At 60.2% G+C, this 27860-nt stretch overlaps 1 protein-coding gene across 4 annotated transcripts; it reads right to left on the bottom strand.

The window, feature by feature from the left end:
• Positions 1-211: 211 nt before the first annotated feature.
• On the bottom strand, positions 212-25695 carry pfkfb4b (6-phosphofructo-2-kinase/fructose-2,6-biphosphatase 4b). 4 transcript variants are annotated; one of them, XM_088637177.1, is made up of 14 exons: positions 17337-17579; positions 15169-15285; positions 14672-14768; positions 14450-14516; positions 14287-14361; positions 13704-13760; positions 13454-13575; positions 12852-13059; positions 12610-12756; positions 11364-11468; positions 9530-9659; positions 9378-9440; positions 7822-7886; positions 212-3290 (listed from the first exon to the last, which is right to left on the bottom strand). In XM_088637177.1, the coding sequence occupies exons 1-14, from the start codon at positions 17431-17433 to the stop codon at positions 3231-3233; spliced, it is 1410 nt and encodes a 469-aa protein (XP_088493303.1). In that variant the 5' UTR covers positions 17434-17579; the 3' UTR covers positions 212-3230. The 4 variants fall into 4 exon arrangements, with proteins under 4 accessions (XP_088493303.1, XP_088493305.1, XP_088493302.1 ...); XM_088637179.1 differs by lacking the exons at positions 212-3290; positions 17337-17579 and adding exons at positions 4620-6605; positions 25505-25695; XM_088637176.1 differs by lacking the exon at positions 212-3290 and adding an exon at positions 4620-6605 and having other exon boundaries at positions 17337-17577.
• Positions 25696-27860: the final 2165 nt, after the last annotated feature.

The raw sequence follows: 27860 nt of genomic DNA, 5'->3' as shown, positions 1-27860 counted from the left end.
AGAAGTGCAGACAGCCCTGTGCAGCGCCCTCCTGTGGAGCTGGAGTGTGATGCACACAAGGCCCATCTCGGCTCTGTGAAGCAGGGCAGCGATCTCCCAGCTCTCTTCCGTCACCAGAGCTGCTGTTCCTGGAAGAACACCGGCTGCGGCTAACAGGGCCCTGCCTGGAAGATGACCAGGCCTGGAAATTCACACAGCAGCTCTCAACAAGCAGGGTTTGCACTTCCAGCGCTCAGGTATTTTATTTTTAAAGAGACATTCACTGAATACACTTACATTGAAAAACAAACAAACTAGAGGTCGCGGAGGGGCCGTGTCGGGTTGTTTCTCCCCGCGTGTCCGAGCGGAGGAGCTATTGCACTTGGACAGGTCCAGCGCCCGCGGACAGAGGCCACTTCTCCTCCCAGATGTGCTCTTCTGTGCCACAGCTGGAGCGAGGACCCCGCTGAGCGTGCCGGGCCGCCCCGTCTTCCTCCCGAGCCAAGACGGGGGGAGGAGGGACCCCCGTTTCCACGGTACTACAACCACAGCGTGTTTCTCCCCCGCGGCGGTGGCAGCGCCCCGGTGACCCCGCGGTCCGCGCCCGCCCGCCGCAGGGGCTCCTGGGGGCCCGCGCTCATGACGGGAGGGGGCATCAGGGCTGGAGGGGGGAGGAAGTCTTTGTAAATCTCCCTGAATGAGGGCAGATTTCAAGCGAAATGGCTCCTCCCACCTGCAGCAGTCCGCCTGGCTGCCCCGGGTCCCCGATCTTCAACCAGCCGGACTGCAGAGGCAGCGGCCGGTGGGCAATGTCCCCCCCCATCCCCCCAGGACAGCTCTCGCTCTAGAGCCCCCTCCCGCGCGGCGGCTGACACAGAGACTCGTTCCTCCCCCAGCAGGGCAGAGAGCAGGCCCTGGAGTCCATGTTTAGCTTCCAGCGCCACGCTGAGAACCGGTGTGTTGTGAACTTTGCACAGCATTTTCAACTCCAGCCCGACACCACAGGATTTTGCATCGTACAGTATTTTCAAGCAGAACACCAGACAGTACACTGACCTGTGTGTGTGTGTGTGTGTGTGTGTGTGTGTGTTTATACATAATACAAACTAACGCACTCCTGCAGCTTGAGAGTAAAACATGGCTCTTCTGGGTGGGACAGGCGGGGCTGTGGAAGGGCTGGGTCTCCCGTGACCGAGTCCAGAGCAGGGGAAGGACGCGCTTGCAGGTGCCCAGAGAGTCACGGGGGGCCGCTGTGGTGCACCAGACAGACAGACAGGACAGGCGGCGCCACACAGGACTTAATTTTAGGACAAAATTAGTGGCGATGGTAATTAAACTCATTCTGGTGTCCTTGGACTAAACCAGTTACTGGCTGCCCCAGCGCCTGCAATTAGGAATTCCTCCTTTGCAATGTTTATTCCCAGAGCAGTACCAACGTCTCCAGCCCTTCCCAGCCTGTCGGAGCTGTCTGAACGCTCTTTGCCGATAAAGGATGCTTCTCCAGTCAGCTCTGCACAGAGCCGGAGCCCATCCATCCCTCCTCCTGCCTTTTATTAGTCAGATACGACCTGATAAATATTCCCAACACTTCAGTACTGAATTCCAGCATTGCTTTTAGTTGCCAAAACCGTCTTCCCACCACACAACAACAACGAAAAAAAAGTACTTCAGGGAAAATCAAATTAAACACATACATTTCTAAAAAAAAATCCCTTCCTGCCTATAACCCAGAACCTGTCTAAATCAACCAGCATAACAATAAGAAAAGGGCTGGAGCAGAGACTCCTCTCCAGGCAACGCACGGAGACGAGGCTCCCGGCCAGCCCGGACACTAACCCGTCTCTGCGTGATGTCAGCACCAGCAACAGTAACACGGCAACCGCAGCACTGCCGTCAGAGGTGATGTCATCAGCGGAGCCTCTGCTGCGGTTCTGTTGCCGTGACAACTCAGTGGACTTCGGAGTGTCACTCTGTCTCTTCTCGACACAGAACCTGACCGCTCTGGGTAGTAAAGGTTACAGCTCTCACACCTCAAGAACACAGCCAACCTTGATACCTCTACTCCAGTCCCCTTGGTGTCCTCTGATCAAGACCAAAGAGATTCAGTCCCCTCATGCTGTCTTAGGAATGTATTTATATAGGGTAACAGAAAATTCCACCCTGAACTCTTTCGGGAGCCCCACTCTGAACTCTCTCTCTGTGCCCCCCCCCCCCCCCCCCCCGTGTGATTGGGTGGGGTCTTCTATCACCTCCATACTGCTCTGGGCCCAGGCCCCTGCAGTGAAGCCCAGCCGCAGGCGGAGAGAGTTTGGCTCTCGGATCACCAGGGTCCTGCTAAGGAAGGGGCTCGGTCTGCCTGGACCCAGTCCCAGGACTCGATTCAGCCTTCAGCAGCTCCAGAAACTACCAGTACAGCAGCAGCAACTGCTTAACCCTGACCTGAGATACACTGGTTCAAACGCATCGGATAAAACTCAAGTTCTCACACCCATTCTTTTGAATTACTCAAAAAAAGGCACAGACTGAAAGCATTTCAGAATGGCTTCACTCGTTTTTAAAGTTCCTTTCAAACGAAACTTGAGGAAAGAAGCCAAAATTAAGTACATCTTTCCCAGTGTCCCTTGTCCGTGCCACTCCCCACAATCAGGACATTTCACAAAACAGAAAATTGATTGCCGTCTTAAAATTCCATAATCCTGTTTTGGAATTTTAAGCAGCAGACTATTTCCCCCTCTGCGGCGAGCATGAGCCTCCACAGCAACAGCAGGCTCGGGGGGGGGCCCCCTGCTGGCTGCCCAGTGGAGCTGCTCTCCTCCGCGGCCTGGCTCCACAGAGGTGGGGCCGACGCCCACACAGCCGGCCTGCGGTCACAGCAAAACCGCACCCAGACCGCAGAGAGGCGATCGGCGTCCTCCGGGGGCAGCAGAAACAGGAATAACTCAACCCCCTTCTCTACCGAACACCCCCGCCCCGGTCTGGCCCCCCCGCGGATCGGTCAGCTGTCCCCGACAGGTCCAGACCGACAGGTTTCGGGAAGGTCAGGCGTATCCAGAGGAAGAGCCGGACTCTGATCCGAGCTTCTTCCCACAAACCAGACCCTGTGGAGCAGAGCCGGGTGCGTTGCAGCAGGAGAAAGGAGGGGGGGGGGGTCCCGACCCCGGCGCCCCTCTTCTCTTCCACAGCCGGGTGTCTGTTGTGCGAGAGATCCCCAGAGGGCGTCGGTGCGGGCCCCAGAGGTCGGAGGTCAGAGGTTAGAGGTGAGGTGGGACCGTCTGCAAGGCGTCCTCTCTGGACCTGTCCACGTGTACTTTCTGAAGAATAAAAACACAACCGAGAGAGAGAGAGAGAATAAACAACACCTGGACAAACTGACCCCAGTGTCTTCAGGCACCTTGACGTATGAAAGCAGAAAAAGGGTCAGGAGAGGAAACGCGTCCAAGCTTGCAGAACAGGCAGTTCATTATGAACGACAGGAAGCCTGGCACCTCCACAAGCTGCCCTTCACTGCTCCCTGCAGATCTACACAGCTCATGCAGCTGCTTCATGAAGGACTGCGGTGAAGCTGCCCCGCCCACAGGACAGCCAACTTGCTCCAGACACCCACCACTCTGTGTGTAATTAAAGCATCAGATGTCACTACCCCAGTTGTACTGAATGGGACCTGCACCCCGCTGCTTCACGCAGAGACCTCTGCCATGTGGTCAGCGCCCCCGGTGGCCGAGCCCGTCTCTGGGGAGACTCGGCTGCAGGGTCTACAGCGGCCACAGCACCCGGCCTCACTCATTTCGATTACACCCCTAAGCAGAGGAGGCCCCTGTAGAGGGTTGGGAGTTCCCATCAAGGCTTCAACTCGTCCAGCTAAGCATAGCGAGTTCAACTGGGTAATCAAGGGTTAACTAAGGGAGAGAAAACGAGGTCCTCTGGGACCAGTGTCCAGACAGTCCGGGCTGCGGGCCGGAGGCCGACAGGTCTTATAGAGGACCTTCCAACCAGCAAGCAAACGCAGCTGAGAAGTGTCCTGCGCTCTAGAGAAGCCTGCGGCCCCGACCTCACTCACCGGGCCAGCAGCCCGCCTCTCCATCGGCGCCAGCTCCGCCACCTCACACACACGCCCAGCGCCGGCCCGGCCGGGGACACCGGCCCCGCGCTGCCCCGCCACAGGGCCTCGTGCGCTCATCAAGATGGCCGGTCCAGTACGGCCGTCCAGGGCGCTGCAGGAAGCGCTGGGCCGGGCCAGGCTGCAGAACCAGCTGGCTCGCGAACCCCAGCGAGACGTTGGGGGCACACTCGGAGCCGCTCACAGAAGCAATGGGAATGTTTTGGGGATCGGATGTTCTTTGGGGGTCTGGAAAGTGCCTCCCAGGCGTCCCCCGGGTAGATATCTGGAATCAGGGCGCAGCCCAGGAGGAACCCCCAGACCGGGGGGGGAGCACAGGGGAGCAGTCCCCACAGCCTGCGCCATGTCACCAGCTGCTGTGGACGGCGGACGAGCTCAGAAACCCAAGAGCGAGCGAGCGCCCGGTGCAGAGGGGGCGAGACCAGGCCGAGACCCGTCTCACTCATCTCCACCCCCCGGAGCACCGGAGCAGCACTGACAAGAGACAGCCGAAGCACAAACAGAAACGGGCCAGGAAACTGGGTGGCTTGACAGATCTTTTATTTTCCTCCCGGACCGCGCAGGGCAGGGGAGACAGGCAGGCACGTCCCGCCGAGAGCACACTCCCGCTCCCCCCAGGCCCCCGGCAGCACCGCGAGCACGGCGCCGGCTCGGACCCGCCGCAGACGAAAGAACACCAGCAGTGCCTGCGCCCGAGCTAGCGGCCGCCCCGAATCGGGACCGTCGGATTAGTGTTGCACAGAGGCTGCGCGCTCAACGGCGAAGCCCTGGGCCAGACGCACGCGGGCCAGCACCAGCACCCTCAGCCCAGCAGAGCCAGCTCTCCACCCCCCCGGCTGAGCCGACCAGAACCGCCGGGTGGACACTGGCCTGACAGCAGTAACGGATCAGGTCACTCACGGACCCACTCAAGTCATGAACTGCTGAGACCAGGGGAGAACCAGAAGACTGGGCCTGGGTGCTGGAGCTCAGCAAGTCGGATCAGAACCAGGTCATTAGGAGCTCTGCCCCTTGCATCTGGACCCCATGGGCTCAGACAGCAGGTAGTACAAGTCCAATCCATCATCCTGCAGCGCTGGTAGAAGACCAGATTGGAAACGTGGTTTCCGAACCACTAATCAAGAGACAAAAATCAGTGTGGATCACACCTTCGTTCACAATAGTTTAATTTTAAACAACACCTGATCAAAGAACGGCTCCGAGCTGTGACCGAACCCGTGCTCGGGATGAACTTGTGCGCGCACACCCTCTGGGGCAGCCGTTTGTGGATCAACAGGATCTGATCCTATTGTCATGTGCAAAATAAAAACAGACCAAGACAACCTAAACCTCTTGAATCTGCCAGTCCAGGCATTCCCCAGGACCCCAGTCGAACCCCCCCCACCCTGTCAATCTGATCTGGCATCACAGCAGTAGAACATGACATTACACAACTGATTTCTTTCTTTAAATCAGGGGCAACGATGTCGCACATCACTCATTGCACAGGTCTCAACACTCATTTCAAAAACAATCAAGGACAGTTTTATGAACACGGATACATTTTCTTCTCGATTAGAAGGGAACTCATTTCAGTCCCGCAATAAAAAGATGAAAACAAAAAGAAAACAGAGCAGGCTGGGCTTGGCCTAGTTCCCCTAGAAAAGGCACGAGATTGATCCCAGCTTTTTAAAACCAGGTCGTTTCAGTTACATTTCTTATTTAAAAAAAAATTGCCCCTTATCAAGACATCTGCAACTTCCTGCTACATGGAAACATGGAAAAGCAGCTCGACTTGAGGAGCACGACTCACAGCACACACACACACACACACACACACACGTGCGCGCTTTCGGAGGGGCAGGGCGGGCGGGGGGCTCCGGAGGGAAGGAGTGATGTCCCAGAAGAGCAGAACCTGCAGTGGACCGGTGCTGGAGGGCCCGTCCAGCAGCTCGTCCGGCTGCGCTGGTGCCCTCACCCACAGGAGCACTTCCCCGAGAGCCCAGCCGTGCACAACTGCGGCTGCACGCCCCGCCAGCCCCCCAGCGGCGTCGCGGGGGTACCCCTGCCTGCGGCCCACAGCCCAGCCCTCCGGGACCGGAGCAGCCGGGCTCTCCCGGGCTCACCCCTCCAGCACGGGCGCAGACACGCCCGCAGAATTTGTTGCCCCAGCGAACGTAAAGATTTCACCATTGTAACTTGCAGGAACGGAACAATCTTCACTGCTTGGTAAATTGCAATTTAAAAAAAAAAAATCAATTTAAAGTCGTATTGCGATTTCCCCTCATTTCTGTTTTAGCACACAAACCCTGTCTGACAGCTGGAGTGCCTCCTATCCGAGATGGGGGGAGGACAGCTAGGCTCTTAGGGTGATGATTCAGAAAGTCCAGCACACCCGGCTGCGATCCCAGTTCTCAGAGAAAGCCATGAAAAGAAGTGAAAGGCAAGTCCTCTGGGAGAGAGAGGCGTGTCACTGGTGTGCGGGGACTGTGATGAGGGCCTCCTCTGCGTGCCTGGAAATGTCTACGTTCTGTGCAATGATAAAAACAGAAGGCATCAGAGGGGCAGCTGCACAACACACACACCAGGGCTCTGTCCACGAGCACAAACACACACACAAACACACACACACACACACACACACCAGGGCTCTCTGTCCACGAGCGCACACACACACGCACGCACACAAACCAGGTCTCTCTGTCCACGAGCACACACACACACACACTCGCCCTCTCTGCCCCAGAAGCTGTGATGCGGGTTCCAGTCCCACAGGCACTCTGAGCGCCCCCCCACCTGAACACAGCCCCCGACGGACACGATCCTCAGAGCAGGATGGGGATGAGTTTAATCACTTCTCTGGAGGCCCGAACCCTGAACCTCCCGTTTCAGGACAAAGCAGGGGTTTAAACAGGACTTAATGGGTTAATTGCCTATCTGCCTTCTTAATTAGCAATGTTGCTGACAGCTGTTGCAACAAAGGATCAAGGGAAGGGGACAGCAGGGGGCGCCATCTTGGGCCCACAGGTCCGACCGGAACAACGCCCTCACAGTCCCAAGAGGGCAGACTTGCAGGACAGAAAAAAAGGGCTGGTCAGTGCGTCTGCAGGGTGTCCAGTCCTGTCCCGCAGGGCTGGTCAGTGCGTCTGCAGGGTGTCCAGTCCTGTCCTGGGGGGTCGGTGTGTCTGCAGGGTGTCCAGTCCTGTCCCGCAGGGCTGGTCAGTGCGTCTGCAGGGTGTCCAGTCCTGTCCTGGGGGGTCGGTGCGTCTGCAGGGTGTCCAGTCCTGTCCCGCAGGGCTGGTCAGTGCGTCTGCAGGGTGTCCAGTCCTGTCCTGGGGGGTCGGTGCGTCTGCAGGGTGTCCAGTCCTGTCCTGGGGGGGGGTCAGTGAGTGCAGGGTGTCCTGTCCTGGGGGGGTCAGTGAGTCTGCAGATAGCACCATGCCTGAACACTAAGAGCTGGAGGCACTTCAGGGCAGCAGCCATTCCCAGACTGTCCACACGGTGGGGCCATCCAGAGTCGGGGGGGATGATGGTGGGTGCCCCAGTGGTATCGGGGTACAGGTGTACAGCCACCACAGCGCTCATCGAAAAACACAACCCGCGAGGACGATCCGAGGAGACAGCTTGCGGCCGGAATGTTATAATCTCACAGGACAGGCAGCAGAGAGCAGGCCTGGGATCAGAGGGGAACGGGCAGGTCCCTCTCTCCGATCGGGGTTCAGCCCAGCGCCGCAGGGAGAACTCACCTCCGGCCGGTCCCGGTGCGTGTTGACCGCTTCAACGTTCAGGGAAATGGACTCCACTCGGCAGCCTGCAGGACACAGGAGAGAGCAGGGGGGTCACACAGGGGTCACGAGCAATGCCCCTCAGCATTTAAAACAGGGAAGAGCAGGTTCGGCCCCCAGCCAATCAAAGAACAAGCCGGAATAACAGCATGATGGACCACAGAGGTTCTGTCGGGGATAACTCAACATTATGAGCACGTATTGGAAAACTGTTCACCGCTGCACAGAGCCTAGTGCACAAGTATCCTGACGGAGTCAGCTCTGAAACTGACAGAAGTGAAGGAATCCCGAAAGGGGAAGCTGGCAGGAAACCAGGCTCAGGAACAAGGAACCAGCGGCTTGGCCACGAATTTCAGCAGGTGGGCACAGTACCAGCACTGTCCACACGAGGGACTCAACGCTCTCTTTCTCTCTTCAATTCAAGGAGCTTCATTGGCATGACCATTGAATAAATCAGTGCTGCCAAAGCATATACAGTTAACATAAGACCTACAGACACTTACAGACATTTACAAGCAAACATATGGAGCATTACTGAGAGACAGGCTCACTGTCTGTTCCTCAGGCTGGGACAGGAGATCACACACTGTATTATTATTATTGAGAGACAGGCTCACTGTCTGTTCCTCAGGCTGTGACAGGAGATCACACACTGTATTATTATTATTGAGAGACAGGCTCACTGTCTGTTCCTCAGGCTGGGACAGGAGATCACACACTGTATTATTATTATTATTATTAGAGAGACAGGCTCACTGTCTGTTCCTCAGGCTGGGACAGGAGATCACACACTGTATTATTATTATTATTATTATTATTAGAGAGACAGGCTCACTGTCTGTTCCTCAGGCTGGGACAGGAGATCACACACTGTATTATTATTATTATTATTATTATTATTATTATTGAGAGACAGGCTCACTGTCTGTTCCTCAGTCTGTGACGGGAGATCACACACTGGGCTGCCAGTTCAGCCGAGTTCCCTCCTCCCCCTCCCAGTAGGATTGGGAGGTGTTGTGATTATGGCAGGAGTGGGAATTCTGGGACTAGATTTGTAAATTTAGGGAAGAATGTTTCTCTAATCCCAGAGTATCTGTCACAGTGCAGTAGGAAGCACACCTCTGTCTCTGTTTCTCCCCGTTGGCAGTGGGACCACAGCCTGTCCTCTCTGGGCAGCCAGGTCTGCCTGGTCATCCAGTTTCTATGGCCAAGCTGTGGTCACTGAGCCTGTTCTTCATTAGGGACTGTTTCTTTTTGTTGTTTCCTTGCTTGGTCATTGTTCTCTCTCTCTCACACACACACACACACCAGCCCCCTCCACCCTCGAATCCAATTACACTGCAGAAAACTGCAGCAATGCAGGTGTAACTTGGCCAAGTCAGCACTGTCAGAAAGACAGGCCATCTGCTCGGGCTACCGCTGGGTTCCAGCATCGCTGCTCAGGTGCGAGCAGTCTGCGTCAGGCCCTGCGCGGCGCCCTCAGGCCTGTCGCCCCAGCAGAGACGCACTCCTCTTACCGTATGCCACAGGCGTGAGCTTCAGAACGGTGTGCAGGGGGCACTTCAGGTAAGGCAGCTCGTCTGCAGGACAGAGAGAGAGATGGACACCAGTGAGATGGTGCGGCCAGATCGGCTCGGACCGTGCTCCCCAGCCTGTCTCCACCCCTCACCTGCGGACTTGTCCAGGAAGTAGGCCAGCAGGCAGCGCATGACGGCCTGGTGGCAGATGACCAGCACGTTCTCCTGCCGCTCCAGCTCCATGATGACCGGCTCCAGCCGCTGGACCAGGTCCTCGTAGGACTGCAGGGACACGCAGAGCGGTCAGTCAGGACACAGGCACGCACACACACTGCTGTGCACCAGGTCCTCACAGGACTGCAGGGACACGCAGAGCGGTCAGTCAGTCAGGACACAGGCACGCACACACACTGCTGTGCACCAGGTCCTCGTAGGACTGCAGGGACACGCAGAGCGGTCAGTCAGGACACAGGCACTCACACACACTGCTGTGCACCAGGTCCTCACAGGACTGCAGGGACACGCAGAGCGGTCAGTCAGCCAGGACACAGGCACGCACACACACTGCTGTGCACCAGGTCCTCACAGGACTGCAGGGACACGCAGAGCGGTCAGTCAGGACACAGGCACGCACACACACTGCTGTGCACCAGGTCCTCACAGGACTGCAGGGACACGCAGAGCGGTCAGTCAGCCAGGACACAGGCACGCACACACACTGCTGTGCACCAGGTCCTCACAGGACTGCAGGGACACGCAGAGCGGTCAGTTGGACACAGGCACGCACACACACTGCTGTGCACCAGGTCCTCACAGGACTGCAGGGACACGCAGAGCGGTCAGTGAGGACACAGGCACGCACACACACTGCTGTGCACCAGGTCCTCACAGGACTGCAGGGACACGCAGAGCAGTCAGTCAGTCAGAACACAGGCACGCACACACACTGCTGTGCACCAGGTCCTCACAGGACTGCAGGGACACGCAGAGCGGTCAGTCAGTCAGGACACAGGCACGCACACACACTGCTGTGCACCAGGTCCTCACAGGACTGCAGGGACACGCAGAGCGGTCAGTCAGCCAGGACACAGGCACGCACACACACTGCTGTGCACCAGGTCCTCACAGGACTGCAGGGACACGCAGAGCGGTCAGTCAGCCAGGACACAGGTTTCTAACAGCTCTGCTCCATGACACACAACAGCACTGCAAAGAGGGAGACGTGGTGGCCATTCTTGTATTGAAGATCACTGCGCGCACACACACACACACACACTCTCTCACAGCCCCCCTCTCCTCTGTTTACCTGTGTTCTGCTGTGCATTTCAACTACAAGTCAGCTGGAAAGGCAAAGACATCATGTAACTAAACAAACATCAGAGGGATCCCAGCTCCATCAGCCCATTAGAGGCACTAAATGACTCCCTCAGAGCAAACAACTCACAGGAAACATTTAATAGGAGACAGGAGGCCAGTCCAAAGGTTCGCTGCAGGTTAGCAACAGCCTTGCTAACGACCCAGCCAGCTCCCGGTAACGGGCGCTAATGGGGTGAGGGTCCGGCTGGGCTGCAGATGCGCTCTGGTTAATCGCTCGGCTCTCAGCCTTGATGGGCCCTCTCTCCCAGTCCCCTGCACCAGCTGCCGAGTCGGCTGCTTGAGCAATCCGTCGTCTGCTGAGGGGGCAGAATGAGCCGGGCACCGCGCTCGCGAGGAGCCCATCTGCCCCGAGACTGCAGCGAGTGAAGAAACAGCGGCTCGGAACTCTCCCCTGGGTTTATCAGTTAGGAAATGTGGGGTAAAGTTTGCACCAGGGCAAAAGGCCTCTTACAGTCTGAGGCTGGAGGCGAAGTTTCTGCAAGGAGTGGGCGGCGGTCTGGTGACACAAGCAGACCACAGCGGGAAAACGACTCGCCATCGCCTGCGAGACCAGCTCAGAACACACCTCCAGCACAGGCAGGGGGCGCTGTGGAGCAGGGGCAGACCTACCTCCCCCTTGGGGTAGCGGTATCTGTACTTGTCCTGGTCGCGCAGGGCGAACTCCAGGGGGTAGTGTTCCTGTATCTCCTCGTACATCATCTCCTCGCACACGCCCTGGGAGAGACAGCGGACAGAGAGGGGTCAGACAGTCGCCCTCATCACGTTCTGCTTCAAAACAAAAGATTCCAGCCTACAGCAGCCCGGCACTCAGGCCAGCCCTCATTCACTCAGCACTGGGCCTGGCAGGCTGGGTACTGACACAGCCTGTTCACATCACTACCGACTGCAGCGTCACTGCGGCCCAGCAGGCAGCTGGAGCGCTCAGGGCAGGACATGGAGCTCGGGGCTCCCCCGGCGCCCAGACCTGAACCGGAGCACATCGGCCGCTATCGCCAGTGCCAGCTCCCTGTGGATTTGGGAATAAAATTCCAAATACTGCAGCCTGAACGGAATTTGGCAAAGACATCAGTGACCTGTCACCTCCCTAAAGTCCTACGCATTCGCATGTTCGTTGGACTCTGTCCTCCTCAAACTGCCAACGCGAGTTTAAGGAACAGACACGTCAGCACTTTCAAACCAAGGGCCAAGTCCAAAAACATCCACCCCTTATCAGTCACTTATCAATCAGTCATCCATCCCTTATCAATCAGGCAACGGGAGTCGGTCCCTGCGCTGCTGGGAAACGCCCATGGCAGATCGCCAGCTCACCACATGGTGTGTGTGCAGGCACCCACAGGCAGAAGAGAAAAAGGTACTAGACGCCTAGAAAACACCCATCACTAGTGAACCAGAACAGACTGGATTCTGTTTACTGTATTAAAATGGATTTGTGCGTTGCTAAGGTCTTTGCTTCATTTATCGTACAGTGTTTCGAGATGGGGTTGTGAAAGGCGCTATATAAAGCATCACCGGTAGTAGCCGGTCTGCACGGAGCCCCAGACCAGCACAGCGGCCCGAGTCCCCCCAGCACGGACCTCCCTGGACGCACACGAGAGCTCGCAGCCCACCACCCTCTCGCCCCGCAAGAAGGGAACGGCCCGATCCGCTCCAGCCTCCTGGAGCTCCCCAGCAACATCCCTTCCCATTCCCTGACCCCCGCCCGCGTCGGCCCACCCATCCTCGACTAATCCGATCCACTTAAGCTGCCTGGCTGGAAGTCCTGGGCTTTCCCGGGCAGCAGCAGACGGAGTAGACCTGCTCCACCCTGCCGGCAGGGCGGTTCTGACCGGACCGCTGGGGCGCCGGCGGGCCTTACCGCATCGATCTCGTTGAGCGCCTTCCACTGCTCGTAGGGCACCCCCAGCGCCTCGGCCGTCTGGATGGTCCGCTTCATCTGGCTGGTCCACACCTTCAGGTCCTTGATGTTCTGGTCCTGGATGAACTTGGCCAAGCACTTGGCAAACTGGACACACACACACACAGAGAGAGAGAGAGCGTGACCACCGCGGCCCCTCACTGACCCCACCCCCCCCCCGCGGGAGAAGGGGCGCGCCCTACCTGCTTGCCCCGCAGCGAGAGCCCCGAGTCACCCCCGATGCGCCCCTTGACGTTGAGCTCGCTCTCGCCGTGGCGACACAGGTAGATGGAGCGAGGGGTGATGTGGATGTTCATGAGGTAGTACACGATGCGGCTCTGGATGTGGTCCAGGACCCGGTTCACCAGGTACCGCCGCCCCACGTCCATGATCTTTATGTAGGACAGCTCCCTGCGGGACCGGGGACAGAGGGGTCAGGGGTCAGGGGTCAGGGGTCGCTGGCTTTAACACAGGGCTCCAGCTCTGAATCGAGCTCTGGGGCCGAGGCGTGGGTCTCAGCGCTTCAGGGGGCACACAGCCAGAGAAATGGGGTCAGAGACGTCTGGGGGGGGGGGATGACCCCCCCACCTGAAGAACAGAGCTTGACCTGAGCAGCAGGGATCAAACGACAGGTGTGCAGCCTCGGAGCTCGAGCTACGGATCCCCTTGACCCCAGACAGGGGTAGCCGGGCTCGAGCCGGCCCCTGAGCCCCCAAACCTTTCTGGGCAGAAGAACAGGGGACCCAGCTCGACTCGCTGCCGGCCCCCCCGAGGCCCCCAGCCCCGACACGGTGCCCGCGCTCACCTGTCCAGAACCTCGTCCAGCGTCTGATACGAGTTCTCGTAGCACTTGATCCTCTTCATGAAGTCCTCCACGGCCTCCTCCGTGTTGCAGTCGGTGTAGTCCGGGCTGCTCAGCTTCACCTGCTGCAGAGGGGGAGACAGGCGAGCGGGAAAACCTGTGAGACCGGGGCGCCCCGTCCAGCTCCCCGCGGGGCTGCGGGGAGGGCGGCGTCCGAGGACAGAGAAGCGCCGGATTTGAAACCTGGACTCACCACTATATTGGCGGCGATGACCTCGGGGTCCTCGCAGACGGACTCCACGAAGAACACCTGCAGGCGGGAGGGGGAACCGGGGCGTCAGGCCGAGGGGAGACAGCGATCCTCTCGGGGGACCCGCGCGCTTCAGGAAGTGCAGGGCCTCTGAGGCGCCAAGGCTTGTCCAAGACAGCTCACGCCTGCTCTCGGGGCTACGGCAAAGGGGGCGCGATGGGCTGCATGCCCGGGGTTCAGTTTCGGGGGTGCTGCGGGGGCGGAGCTTGCATGGTCTCCTCCCGCAGTCCAGAGCCACGCCGGTTGATTAACGGGCTGCTGGTGTGTGCGTGTGTCTGAGAGAGAGCGTGCGCGCGGCTGTGCGTCTGAATGCCCCGTGATGGACTGGCGTCCTGTCCGGGGGGGGTACCCCGCCTTGTGCCCCTTGCATGTGGGACAGGCTCTGGCTCTCCCACGACCCTCAACTGGACAGAGCGGCTAGCAGTGGAGGAGACAGCAGGGCCCGTCCCGGGACGCCGCGGGTGTGCCCCCCGACCCCCCCAACCCCCCCGAGCCCCGGCCCGCCACCCCGACGACCCCCCCTCACCTTGTAGCCATTCTGCTCTGCGAACGTCACGATGGTGTCCCGGCGCTCCCTGGTGGTGTTGGTGGCATCGAAGACCTGGGAGCAGAGGCGGGAGAGGAGGGTGAGCGAGGGCAGAGCGCTCCCGCGAGACGGGGGGGAGGGGGGGGTCCGGGTCTGTACTTACCGCCACCTGCCCGCCCTCCTCGCTGAGGTACCCCCGCACGTCCTTCAGGGCCGCCAGCGCGCACTGCCTGCAGCGAGACAGGAGACAGAGAGAGAGAGCCGCCCCCGTCACCAAGCAGGCCAGACTCGGGAGCCCCCCCCCCCCACAGGACCGCAGGGGTGTCAAGCCCGGAGCGGGACACGCCTGCCGGCCGCCGGCCTCGGCTCGGAGCGGCGCTCTTACTTTCGGATCTTCAGGCCCTCCTCGTTGTCCGGGCGGAAGAACTCGAAGGACTTGTAGATCTTCACGCACTCCCGGCGGTACTGCCCGACGTTGAACTCTGGAAGGACGAGACGGCCAGACGGTGAGACACAGACCGGAGGGGACAGCCGGGGGGGGGGGCACTTTACACAAAGGGTGGCGGGGGTCTGGAACGAGCTGCCCTGCCATAGTGCTGAAGCCAATACCCTGGTTTGCTTCTACCCTCTACAGCTGGGCGAGACCCACTCATCGAGACAGGAGGTGCTTCTTTACACAAAGGGTAGTGGGAGTGTGGAACAGGTTGCCATGGCGTTGATACCCTGGTCCTCTCTTCCAAGACACTGCAGGCCAGCGGGCTACTCAGACCGGGCAGAGCGGACACTCTCGTCCGTGACCCGTCTCCCAGTCCCATGGGAGCAAGGCGGACTCCGGGCCGGGCCCCGGCCAGCGAGGCAGGGGAGACAGGGCGGGCTCGGTACCTTTGGTGGGCACGCCGATCCAGTTGAGGTACCGCGTCAGCTTCTTGGAGATGTAGGTCTTGCCCCGTGCCGGCAGGCCCACGGTGACGATCAGCGTGGGGCAGTTGGTCATGCACACTGCAGAGGGAGAGGGGGGAGCACGGTGAGGGGGGCACACAGACACACTGACCCCCCCAGGACACGACCGGACACCCTGCAGACACACTGACCCCCCAGGACAGGACCGGACACCCTGCAGACACACTGACCCCCCCAGGACACGACCGGACACCCTGCAGACACACTGACCCCCCAGGACAGGACCGGACACCCTGGAGACACACTGACCCACCCAGGACAGGACTGGACATCCTGCAGACACACTGACCCCCCAGGACAGGACCGGACACCCTGCAGACACACTGACCCCCCAGGACAGGACCGGACACCCTGCAGACACACTGACCCCCCCAGGACACGACCGGACACCCTGCAGACACACTGACCCCCCAGGACAGGACCGGACACCCTGCAGACACACTGACCCCCCCCCCAGGAAAGGACAGGAGGGGGAGCAGAGCAGTACACTGGCTAAAAACAGCCTCGAGGTGCCTGAGTGAAGAAAGAGCGCCCCCTGCAGGCTGAGAGACAGGCGGACAGGCCCTCTTCCAACAGAGGGACAGAATGAAATGTGTTTCCACTTCGCGAACAGCCTCTCCAGGGGTCAGGACGGACCTCCTGGGTGTTCGGGTGGAAAAGACAGCTTCGTCACCGGCAGGGACCCCCCAGGTGCCCAGCCACTGCAGAGAGGGGGCTGTGTGTCCAGAGGAACAGGCGGCACTTCGCTGGGAACGCCTGTGCCGACCAGCCCAGCAGGAGCCCCGTCCCCTCGCGCTGCTCTGTCATGCGAGCACCCCCCCCAACACCGCGGCTCCGTCTGCCTCCCCTCCGCCGCTGCACACGCCTGGGAGCTCCCCTGGGCCCCCGGAGACGGGCCGGGCCGCGGCTCCGTCTGCTGGGGAGCAGCAGAGTCACACCGGCACACCTGCTTCTGCAGGGAACAGACACCTCCACCTGCGCGCCTGGACTGCTGCAGTGAAACTCCACCACTCGGCACCGGCGCGCCAGTCCGTTTACACGCCCTGCCCAAAGCTGCTGCAAGGCTAACGCCAATGGGCCGGGCCGGGCCGGGAGGGCCACCAGCTCCAGAGAGCTCACCCGCCCCTGGTCCTGAGCGGGTCGACACCCCCAGCCCTCGCACCTGCGCCGCCGAGCACAGACCGCCCCGGAGGCAGAACCGGCAAGCCCAGTGAGAACTGGGACACCGGGGGGCAGGCCAGCCTGGCATCGAACCGACGCCGAACACACGTCACTGGGAACATACAAAGAACTGCTGAAGTTCTGACCCCACAAGATAAAAAATAAATAAAAAAAAAACACCCGCTTTATCGTTCTCGGATAGAAAGTTCCAAAACTTAAGGAATCCAGAGTGGAGTCCAGGGAGTCTCCCCGCTCGGATCCCAGGTTTAAGGGGCCGGACCACACGGGTCAGTCAGGAGACCGCAGCCGCATCTCCTGCAGGACTGACCCAGTGTCCCTCTCCGCGCTGGTTCGGTTCGGGTGATGACCCCCGCTCCGACTGCGCTCGTCCGGTTCTGCCGTCGTCGATCCGCCGGGGGTGTTCAAAGCCAATACCTCCTTGGGAGACTGAACTACAACTGAGCCCGAACCGCAGAACTGGTCCACATTATCGCCAGCCTCCAATAAAGGCCTGGGAAAGGACTCGGCTGGGCCCAGCGGTGCTGGGGCACATGAACCCACAGCACCGCTCTGGCGACGCCGACTGAGCGGACCAGCCCGGAGATCTGCCTGCGTCAGAACCGAGCCCGCACGCGCAGCGCGTTAAACAGCGACGGGCGACATCGCACCCCGGCGACACCACAGCAGGGTTCGGGTGTCAGTCGGACACGCAGGGGTCCAGACTCGGGGGGTGGGGAAGAGTTGGGAGCGCTCGGGTCCCCCCCCCCCCGCGCGCGGCGGTGATGCAACAACACCGGACTCCCCGCGAGGACGAACCCGAGACGCGCACACCGGACACCCGGCCCCGGGACTGGCGCAGCCGGGCTGGTGTCGGTCGGTGGTTCTGATCGTGTTGTTTGCCCGCACTGCCCCGTCTGCGACACGCTTACCCTTCCGCTGGGAGCTGTGCGCCTCGGGAAGGCCGTTCTTGCACGGCATCCAGATCTTTTTCAGCGGGTTCTGGGTGAGCTCCCGCGGGGACGCCATGGCTGCTGGGGGGGGTTGGTCCGTGCCGACGGGTCACCGGGATCAACCTGCTGCCCAGCGCCGGTCCGCTGCCTCTTTATAAGCGACGGGCTGCACACTGGCCGGAGCGGCGCGCGGCGCAGCGCTGCACTGCGAGCGGAGCCTGTCACGTGGCCGGGGGGGGGGGGCAGCGGAGGCTCGACCGTAATCCTCCGAAACACCGCGCACGGCTGTTCGGCGTCGGGATCTCCTTCACCGGCAGCTACGAACTAGACAACCGCGTCGTGCAAACTGCGTCACTTTACTGCTTTATTGTGGTCGAAGGTTTGCACCTTGTACCTCACTGTAGGTTCCCAGATCGTCACTATGTCACCGTCAATGTCACTGTCAATGTCCTCGATAACTATCGGCCAAGCGGGTGAGTGAAATACCGAGCAGGGATTCCTGTCCTGGGGAAACAAACGGTTCTCAGGGGCTTTGTTTCCTTATACAGAGTGCGCCAGTAGGAAACCTTCAGACTGAGATTTTACATTCCGCCTTCGCTTCAGTGTAAGTTAAAGGCCTGCATCAATGAAAGAAAACAACCGTTTTTACTAATGCTCCAGAGAAAAGCCACCGATTTTACTCTCACTTCTGCATTTCACGGAAAACATCAAAAAAAACAATAAACTGCCCGTTTTCAGGCACCAAGTTTCAAAGCATCTTTTAAGTCAGGAAAGCTGCAAGAGTTCGTGTTTAGGACGCTGCGACCGGGCAGCCACAAGGAGGCCCGGCTGTTACTGCTGTTTAATGTTTAAAAACAGCAGCTGTCGTTTCACCTCTGTCGGTACTTAAAGGGAACTGGGAACGTTAGATTCGTGATGGAGATTATTATACACCAGCCGACGCGTTAATTTTGTGACGAAGCTAAAACATTCCTGTGGGACCTGCACACAGCCCCCCCCGCCCAGCTCTGCGCCCGCAGAAACAAACAGGTTTCCCCCGCGGGAATCAGACGCTTGCGGGGCTGTTTCTGACCATGTCTGCGCTACCGTAAATCCACACGAGGAGCTCTCGAACCCTGCAGCGGCGAGGCGGCGCTTGCAGGGTTAACAGGGTCTGGGCAAAACGGAGGAAAAACAGGGAAGTCTCAACCCAACCCGGCGTTACGTTAGAAAAAAAAACTGCTTTGGTTTCAGTAAAAACAAATCGCCTCTCAAGCGTCTCACATGAGACCCACATGGGCCGAAGATGCTGCCCCCGTCGTGGCCAATCGCAGCGAGGAGCGGGCGGGCGGCCGGCCAATGGGAGGGCGCGGCGGGGCGCGGGGGAGGGGCCAGGGAGGCGTGCGCAGGGCCCGGGCTCGAGCGGAGCTGCAGCGTGCACAGCGACTAGGCCGGAGTGCACAGGAGTGCAACAGCAACCCCTCCACCCTCACCCCTCCAGCGTGGATACAGAGTAACAGCCGGCCCGCTCCGGCAGCCCCGCGCCTCTCCCGTGTCCCTGTCACTCACACCGCCCCCCCCCCACAGAGACCCCCGGGACCGGGGGGTGCCCGTGCAGGACTGGGGACCCCGGGACCCCATCCGGGCGCTGCGCTCACCGACCTCGCAGAATCTGCACTAAAAAGGGAGAAGCGTTCAGACCGCTGTTGAAACCTGACTTCCGGTCTCTGATCTGTTTTTCTGGCTGATCAGTGTAAATCAACATCGCCTCCGCTGCCCCAGAGCGCGGCCCCAGGCCTGTCCACTCTGGCCTTGCGCTCTGCCGGGGTTCACTGGACCGGACTGCCGCTGGGCGTGAACAGAGCGCCCCCCGACACCTGTGTCCGGACTGACCGGTGACCCCGCGGGCTCCTGCTCCGTCCTGCGGGTCACTCGGCTCTCGGCTTCACGCACACAGACACTGGACACGGCGGCCGCGTCCGGTCTCGCCCGCTTGACCACCGGCCCTGCAGGCGCTCGAGCCGAGCGGGGCTCCCCACTTTCCGACATCCCCACAGACTGGGGCTCATTCCTCCCGACTGGGACACCCCGGTTTTTCCACACTTCGGGCCGCTCTCTGGGGAGCTCAGCAACTCGCGCTGCCCAGGACGAGGGAGAGGGAGCCCCACCCCACGCCGAGGCGCTCCGTGGGGTTCACGGTCAAATGGTCTTTCAACACGTTCAGTCGCCGAGCTGTTTTTGTGAACCGCGGCGGCAGGAATGTTGTCAAACTGCAGGTGTTGTCAAACGTCGCCCCTCCCTGCCCCAGCGGCACAGTACTGCCACCTTGTGGCTGCTATGCTGCCGCTGCCGCAGGCGCCTCTGCCCCCACTGTTCTCCGGGGGGGCAGCTGTTCTCACGCCGCCTCCACGGCCGTGTCTCTGCGCCGACAGGACGTCAAGCCGTCAGCTGCCAGCGTGGCGCGACCGCGAGGCTCGTGGAGGACAGGAGCGAGCCAAACCCGAAACCAATCTTTCAGATCCACCCGGCTGGAATCCCAGAACCGCCCCGGGAGTCCGGCTGGACGAGCTGAGCTGCAGCTTCCAGTCGGTCTGAGGGCGTCGGGCAGACCCGCCAGCCCGCACAGCGCCACCCATCGGGTTTCAATGCAGCTGCACGTCACCTACCTGCCAAGGTCATAATACCCGACGCACAGTCGGAGACAACGTGCTCGCTGGCTCGCCGTGTGAACCAGAGGACATCCCGCCAGCTTTAGAAATGCACACATTGATCAGGGCCGCCAGACACCCCGGACTGATACTGGAACCCCTCCACACGATACTGTAACTGAGCTCACATGCACTTCCACGTCCCAACACTAGAGGGAGGCATCTCCCTGCGCTGCCGGGCTCGCTCAGGCCGCCGAGGCAGCTGTCGCGGACAGCAGGGTCAGCAATCCTGTAATTTGCTGCAGACGCAGCAGAAGATGTTCGGATAACAGGAACCCGCTTATAAGCCTTCGCGGCCGCTGAGTCATGTTAAACCTGTTACATGGGCTCGGTGTGTGGGCCTCACAAACGAGCGAGTCTCCTGGAGCACTCCAGTCCTAGGCCGTTAGTGACCCTCGCTCCCCTGCACGACCACCGAAACCTTCCTGTAGCTACGGCGCCAGGGGCGCTCCGCTTGAAGCGAGCTGCGTTTTCCTGCTGTTGTGCCAGCCCGGACACAGCTCGTTTCATTAGACACCATCCGTGGACAGTTCTCAGAGCCGACACTAGGTGTCCTCCTCACCGACAGTACAGAGACGCGATACGGCGCCTCTCCTCGTGACCTTGCAGGTCCCACTCCAGCGCATAGAAACTATAAAACCCTCCAGCTCCCTACAGGGCATGAGAATCCCACCAACAGAAAAACTGAACTCAAGCTGGGCTACTGGCCTGGTGGGACTGGGCGCACAGATGCTAACATCTACAAAGAGCCTTTCCGAAACACGAGGGTGCTATATGGAGTGACAAAAAAAAAAACAACAGAAAAAGTAAAAGTAAAAATTAAAGATGTACAGGTTCAGACAGAATGTAGAGATATCAGACACAGACCCTGGCAAAAAGGTGAGTTTTGAGTTAAGATTTGTAGAGATTCAGGATTTGGTGGGAGCCTGGCCTGTACCTGGAGGGGAGACCCCTGGGAAAGCTGAGGCTGCTGCTGGAAGAGGTGTCAGTGGGGCCAGTAGGGGGCGCTCACCCTGTGGGCTGTGTGGGTCCTAATGTCCCAGTGTAGTGACGGGGACACTATACTGTAAAAAGGCGCCGTCCTTCGAGAGACGTCCTCTCCCTGCCCAGCTGCCAGCGCACGAAACTTCAAAACTACCGGACTTCTGTCCCGGCACCGAACCGGTCGGGCCGGCGAGGACCCGGGCCTCCCTCCAGCCCCGACCCACTCCTGCAGGAGCACCAGAACCGCTCTGCGCCTCCGCTCAGGGGTCTGCACGGCTCCTGAAGAAGCTCTTGCCCACAGCCAGCCTCCTGCCTCACCGTGAGCCTCAGATCCTCTGCTGCTCCCTGGTGTACCTTTACCATGATCTTACAGCGATTTTACAGGAGAGGGGCCATTCGCCCCATCCAGCCTGTTGGCAACGAGAAGCTAGCTGATCCCAGGATCTTTCCCAGCTGCGTCTTGAAAGAAGCCAGGCTATCGGCTTCAATCACATGGCTCGGCAGCTCGTTCCACACTCCCACCACCCTCTGCGTAAAGACGTGCCCCTGTTCTGGGTTTACTTTCCACCTCGGCCCTCTTCGTTCACCGCCTGGCTGTCTAAAGCGCTCACAGTCCTGTCGATAGGCAAGCGTGACAGCCCCACGCTGCTCAGCCAGTGTCACCCCTCCTCAAGAGTGGCCACAAGTGCTTCAGAGATCAGAGTGAGACAGTGGCCGTCCACTCTCAGAGTCCCATTCTGTCCTGTCCTGCCTGCACCACCCACTCTAGCAGGACTCGTCACACACACACACAGACAGACACACACACACCCCTGCGCAGGCCAGGCTGGGAGTGTGCAGGACGTGAGGGACGCTGTTCCTGGAATGTACCGATCTCCCCCCCTCCTCCTCCTCACGCCTGCCCCCCGAGGACCTGTTCCCATGGCAATGAGCTACAACACTGCGCAGGACAGCAGTGGCAGCAGGGGCCCCGCGCTGCTCTCTGCTCTGTCTCCACTGGAGTTGACAATACTCTGCTCCTGCTGCCACCACCCTGAGCCACAGGGGTGCCCACCCAGGCCCTGCCCCACACCATGGCAGCCTGCCAGCGCCGGGTCTCCCGGACACATCCCGGCACGGCCCGCCGGACCGCACTGACCTTCCCAGAACAACACTGCCGGTTCTCCTCCAACAGCCGCAAGGCCGGAGTCCGGGGAGGGAGAACCCCAGGCAGCGGATTCTCGACTTCAAACGCATCCACAATGTCAGCTGAAGCGCGAGAGACCGTTTATGGCCTCAGTAATTGCCAGATGGCATTCCCAGCATTGTTCTGGGGCTCTAGGCGTTATCTCAGATGTGCAGTACCCCCCCATGAAAGGCATGTCCGCGTCACCTGCGTCCCTGAACCGAGCAGCTCCTTCTGACAGATGGGGAAGAGGAATGGAGAGGAGTTTGTAGGTTCAGCCCAGAAAAGACCCTGGGAGACTCCTGGCAGGACAGGAGCAGGACAGGAGCAGGACAGGAGCAGGACAGGAGCAGGACAGGAGCAGGACAGGAGCAGACTGACCTCTCACAGGCACATGGGGATCAAGCACGCAGCTCCCCGCTCTCCACCGTTGGGAAACGGCAGGCAGCCAGCCCCCTCATCGCAGGGACCGGCCTGCGGGCTGTCCCGGGGCTCAGCGCTGCCCAGCGCCAGTCCCGGAGGAGCACGGTGTCCCCAGGGCGGCATTCAAGCTCAGCTCTGGATCGCCCACGCTGACTGGACGCTCGCTTCAAATCGTTTGCTCAGGCAGTCCTGAGTGCCAGACAGACCCAGCGCCAAGCACACCGAACCCCACTGCGGCTCCCCTCCTCGGGCCGGCCAGCAGGGGGCGCTCACCTGGCAGTCCATGTGGGTCCTAATGCCCCAGTATGGTGACGGGGACACTGTACTGTAAACAGGCTCTGTCCTTCGGATGAGACGTAAAACCAAGGTCCTGACTCTCTGTGGTCATTAAAAATCCCAGGGCGTCTCTCGAAAAGAGTAGGGGTGTTACCCCAGTGTCCTGGACAAATCTCCCCCCGGCCTTTACCAGTCATGGCCTCCTAATAACCCCCCTCTCTGAACTGGCTTCATCACTCTGCTCTCCTCCCCACTGAGAGCTGGTGTGTGGGGAGCGTTCTGGCGCACTATGGCTGCTGTTGCATCATCCAGGTGGGGCTGCACACTGGTGGGGGTGGAGGGGATCCCCATTACCTGTAAAGCATTTTAAGTGTGCTTCTGGAGTGTCCAGAAAAGCGCTATATACGTGTAAGCAATTATTATTACTATAGCAGTCCAGATCCGGAGCTGAACCCAGGGCCCCAGCTCTGTGTCTTGTGTCCCCTGCCAGACCAGGGCCTTTTCATCAGGCTGCAGAGCAGGTGCACAAACACCGCCAGCGGATCACAACTACAGATCAGTCCTCTGAAGAGAGCAAGAGGAGAGCCAGCCGATCTTCAGGGGATCCACGTTCCTGAGGGCCACTGGCCGAGGCGAAAGACAAGGGCGCAGGGGGGCGATCCACATCACGTCTAGGGTGACCCAGGGCGGACAGAACACGGGAGACACTACTTTACACAGAGAGGGGTGGGGGTCTGGAACAAACTCCATCGCTACAGTAGTGGCACAGTTGTTTCGTTTCACCCCCCCCCCATAGAGACTGAAATTCTCAGGTCTTTCATTTACCAGCAACCAAAACCCACGAGACGAGCCCAGTCACCCCACGTGTGCCCCGGTCACTCCAGAACCGCCTGTTCCGTCTCTCCCGAGCCAGAAGAAAAGGCCACTTCTTATCTGCTCGGAGAGCTTGTGCCGCATACCGGCCGGAGACACGTGCATAGCTTCCCGGCCGCCTCTATTTTTAAACACCAGCACTAGGGGCGCCCTGCCCGGCCGGGCTCATGAGGAGGGGAGGGGAGTGTTGTTATGAGTGCGATACCGTTAGGACAGAGACAACGGCAAAACAGCCAAGAGGGAAGGAAAGCTCTCCCTCTCCCTTTCCCGTTGTCGTCCTGGCTCTGGTCTGTACGAGATCGTGACTCCACACACGACGCGAAAACACGACTGAAGTCTTCCTTAGGCGCATATATAGAAAACCCAACAGGAAACCGGGTCCTGAGCAGCAGTGAAACCAAAACTGCTTCCTCTCGGTTTCCACTGTGTAGATCTCTTCCCACACAGGCCTGACTCAAAGCTCAGCCCGTCGTCCCTCTACAGCCTTAAACCCCCATGCTGAAATTCTGAAGGCCAGGACCTGGGACAGGACCCGCGCTGATTGGTTGGCTCGAGCAAGCTAGCTGAAGCTGGTTGGTCGGTCGCCCGCCTATCATGGTGATCGCGGTGGCAACGGCTTATTATTGTCCCGCCCCCGGACACGCCCCCGGAACCACGGCGTGTTTGACGGACAGGTCGGCCTGAGTGACGAATCTGGGCCAAAGGGGAAAGTGCTGGCCTGGGCCGGGTACAGCACCGCTTTGCCGAACCGAACCCGGGACCTGGGGCGTTCTGCCTGGCCTGCACGCACGTATACCGACAGATTTCACCTCCGCGTACTCTTATGGGGGGAGGGTCTTCAGGGAACAGGCTTAATTCTGTGCGGCGGATCTCCCCGAAAATCGCCTTCAAGACTTTGTCGTCTGGGGTTGTACCACGAACGCCAACGCTGTCTGCTAATGTACCAGTAATGAGCACGACGCTAAAGCAGCGATGATGACTATCGCTGCAACAGAGGACGTGCAGAGCTGAGCCTGGTGTTTGTCTTATAGACACAGATCCTCACAGAGCGGTTAAGGAAATCGCAGTTTCCCCAGTGCAAACTACAGCTGCGGTGTTCCACATCCAGACGTGGTTTTTCGTAATAACCTCCCTCTCCAGGCTGAAACGTTACTTCGAAAGCTGCCCGTGCGCACACCCCTCACAGGGCAGGCTTCCGGGAGCTCGTCAGTGCAGACAGCTGCCCAGCGGACACCCGACATCGGCGCACTACCGACCCGCACAGCCCCCGGCGAAGAGCAGGTCCGAATCCCAGCAGAATAAGCAACTGGTTATTTACAACACCACGTCCCCTGACTTTTCAATCGATACCCTCCAGAGATACGGATTTTATTTGTGCAAAAAGAAGAGAAACATGCAAGAGCACACCCACCAGCAAACTGCCCCACTCCGCGCAGTCTCCCAGAGCCGAGCCGAGCCGAGACTCCGGGGCCTCGGGGAACCGGGACAGAAACGATCCCGGTGCCAGCGCGAGACGGGCGTTCCGCTCGAACCCCGGGGTCCGGAGCCTCGCGGCGCCCCTGAGCCCGCGCGTGTGAGCTCCCACACACGCACACACACACACACACCGGAGCTGCCTACGTGACGGCGGCTTGTTTACTTCCTCCGCCGCGCACAAGCCCCCGTCCCGCAGCTGCAGCAGGGCGGCACAAAACACACCTTTCGCCAGCAGGGGAAGCACGACCCGGGCTCGCCCTTACCCGTCCTGTCCAGGGTCTGGACCCGTGCGCAGCGGCCGGAGCCCCTCATGTCTCCCCGCGGATCCGACGCGGCTGCTCGCTCGCTCGCCCGCCCGCCCGAGCGCCGCCGACACACGCTGAGCGCTACGGCGCGAGGCGAGGCTCTCGGCTCTGGTCGGCACACGGCGCGAGCTGCGCAGCTCCCGGCGCAGGACTGCAGCTCGCGCACCTCGCTCACCTCCTCGCGCGGCGCTCCGTGCCCCGGGGTGGGCGTGCGTCGGCCCCTCCAGCGGCCGGATGACAAGGCAGCCGCTTCTCCAATCACTGCGCTCCTCCGGCGTGTTTACAGTCTTCCTTTTCACGGCTCTGACGCCTTGAACCACAGAGCCCGTCTGCGTGGAGTGCTGTGTCCCACCGGGACTTGAACCCGCAACTTTTCCAGCTGTTTCCAAACTCCCCCCCTTGTCCCGTCCCGTCCCGTCCCGTCCCGTCCCAGCCCGCAGCGCTAGGGAAGCCCGCACTGGTCGCGCTCGCTCGCCTATTTATAAGGCAGCAGGAATCGGTGCGGGCAGCGGGTCCGGGCTAATCAGCTGGGTGTCGCAATGTCCCGGCCTTTACTCCCGCCGGACAAACAGCACCAGGCTGGGGGGTCATTGCTAAATGTACCAGCTGTTTGTGAACTTAACAGAACAGACAACAGCCCCGCCTCCACACACACACACACACACACACACACACACACACACACACACACACACACGTCCTGCTGTTGCAGGGTGCAGACGTACACATGTGATTACAAGCAAATCCAGGAGGGTTCTGGCCCGGATCAGGACCGGCTGGGCTGCTTAAGGCTGAAGGGAAAAACACCTCCAGCTCATCCTTAATTGGATCAGTCTGCCCCCCCCCCCAGGGCCAAGAGCTGTTTGGCTCTTAAGGAGATAAAACCGTCTGGACTGTGGACGCAGAGGAGCAGGCCGGCAGCACCGGCACACACCCCCCCAATACCAATTCCCCAGCGCCCACACACCCCAGCACCCATCTCCCTAGAACCAACCCCTCAGCGCCCCAACACCCCAGCACCCATCTCCCCAGAACCAACCCCCCCAGCGCCCCAACACCCATCTCCCCAGAACCAACCCCCCCAGCGCCCCAACACCCATCTCCCCAGAACCAACCCCCCCAGCGCCCCAACACCCATCTCCGCAGAACCAACCCCCCAGCGCCCCAACACCCATCTCCCCAGAACCAACCCCCCCCAGTGCCCCAACACCCCAACACCCCTGCACCCATCTCCCTAGAACCAACCCCCCAGCGCCCCACCCATCTCCGCAGAACCAACCCCCCAGTGCCCCAACACCCATCTACCCAGAACCAACCCCCCCAGCGCCCCAACACCCCAGCACCCATCTCCGCAGAACCAACCCCCCAGTGCCCCAACACCCCAGCACCCATCTCCCTAGAACCAACCCCTCAGCGCCCCACCCATCTCCCCAGAACCAACCCCCCAGTGCCCCAACACCCATCTACCCAGAACCAACCCCCCCAGCGCCCCAACACCCCAGCACCCATCTCCCTAGAACCAACCCCTCAGCGCCCCAACACCCCAGCACCCATCTCCCCAGAACCAACCCCCCCAGCGCCCCAACACCCATCTCCCCAGAACCAACCCCCCCAGCGCCCCAACACCCATCTCCGCAGAACCAACCCCCCAGCGCCCCAACACCCATCTCCCCAGAACCAACCCCCCCCAGTGCCCCAACACCCATCTCCGCAGAACCAACCCCCCCAGCGCCCCAACACCCCAGCACCCATCTCCCTAGAACCAACCCCCCAGCGCCCCAACACCCATCTCCCCAGAACCAACCCCCCCCAGTGCCCCAACACCCCAACACCCCTGCACCCATCTCCCTAGAACCAACCCCTCAGCGCCCCAACACCCATCTCCCCAGAACCAACCCCCCCAGCGCCCCAACACCCCAGCACCCATCTCCCTAGAACCAACCCCTCAGCGCCCCAACACCCATCTCCGCAGAACCAACCCCCCAGTGCCCCAACACCCATCTACCCAGAACCAACCCCCCCAGCGCCCCAACACCCCAGCACCCATCTCCGCAGAACCAACCCCCCAGTGCCCCAACACCCCAGCACCCATCTCCCCAGAACCAACCCCCCAGTGCCCCAACACCCATCTCCCCAGAACCAACCCCTCAGCACCCCAACACCCATCTCCGCAGAACCAACCCCCCCAGCGCCCCAACACCCCTGCACCCATCTCCCTAGAACCAACCCCTCAGCACCCCAACACCCATCTCCCCAGAACCAATCTCCCAGGAACCTAACCTCCCCCAGCACCCCCACAACATCAGCACCCCAA

This window comes from Lepisosteus platostomus, chromosome 6 (assembly GCF_059453375.1).
Source record: "Lepisosteus platostomus isolate fLepPlt1 chromosome 6, fLepPlt1.hap1, whole genome shotgun sequence".
Taxonomy (NCBI): domain Eukaryota; kingdom Metazoa; phylum Chordata; class Actinopteri; order Semionotiformes; family Lepisosteidae; genus Lepisosteus; species Lepisosteus platostomus.
The sequence above is the reverse complement of the archived record's forward strand: the minus strand, read 5'-3'. Positions and strand labels throughout refer to the sequence as shown.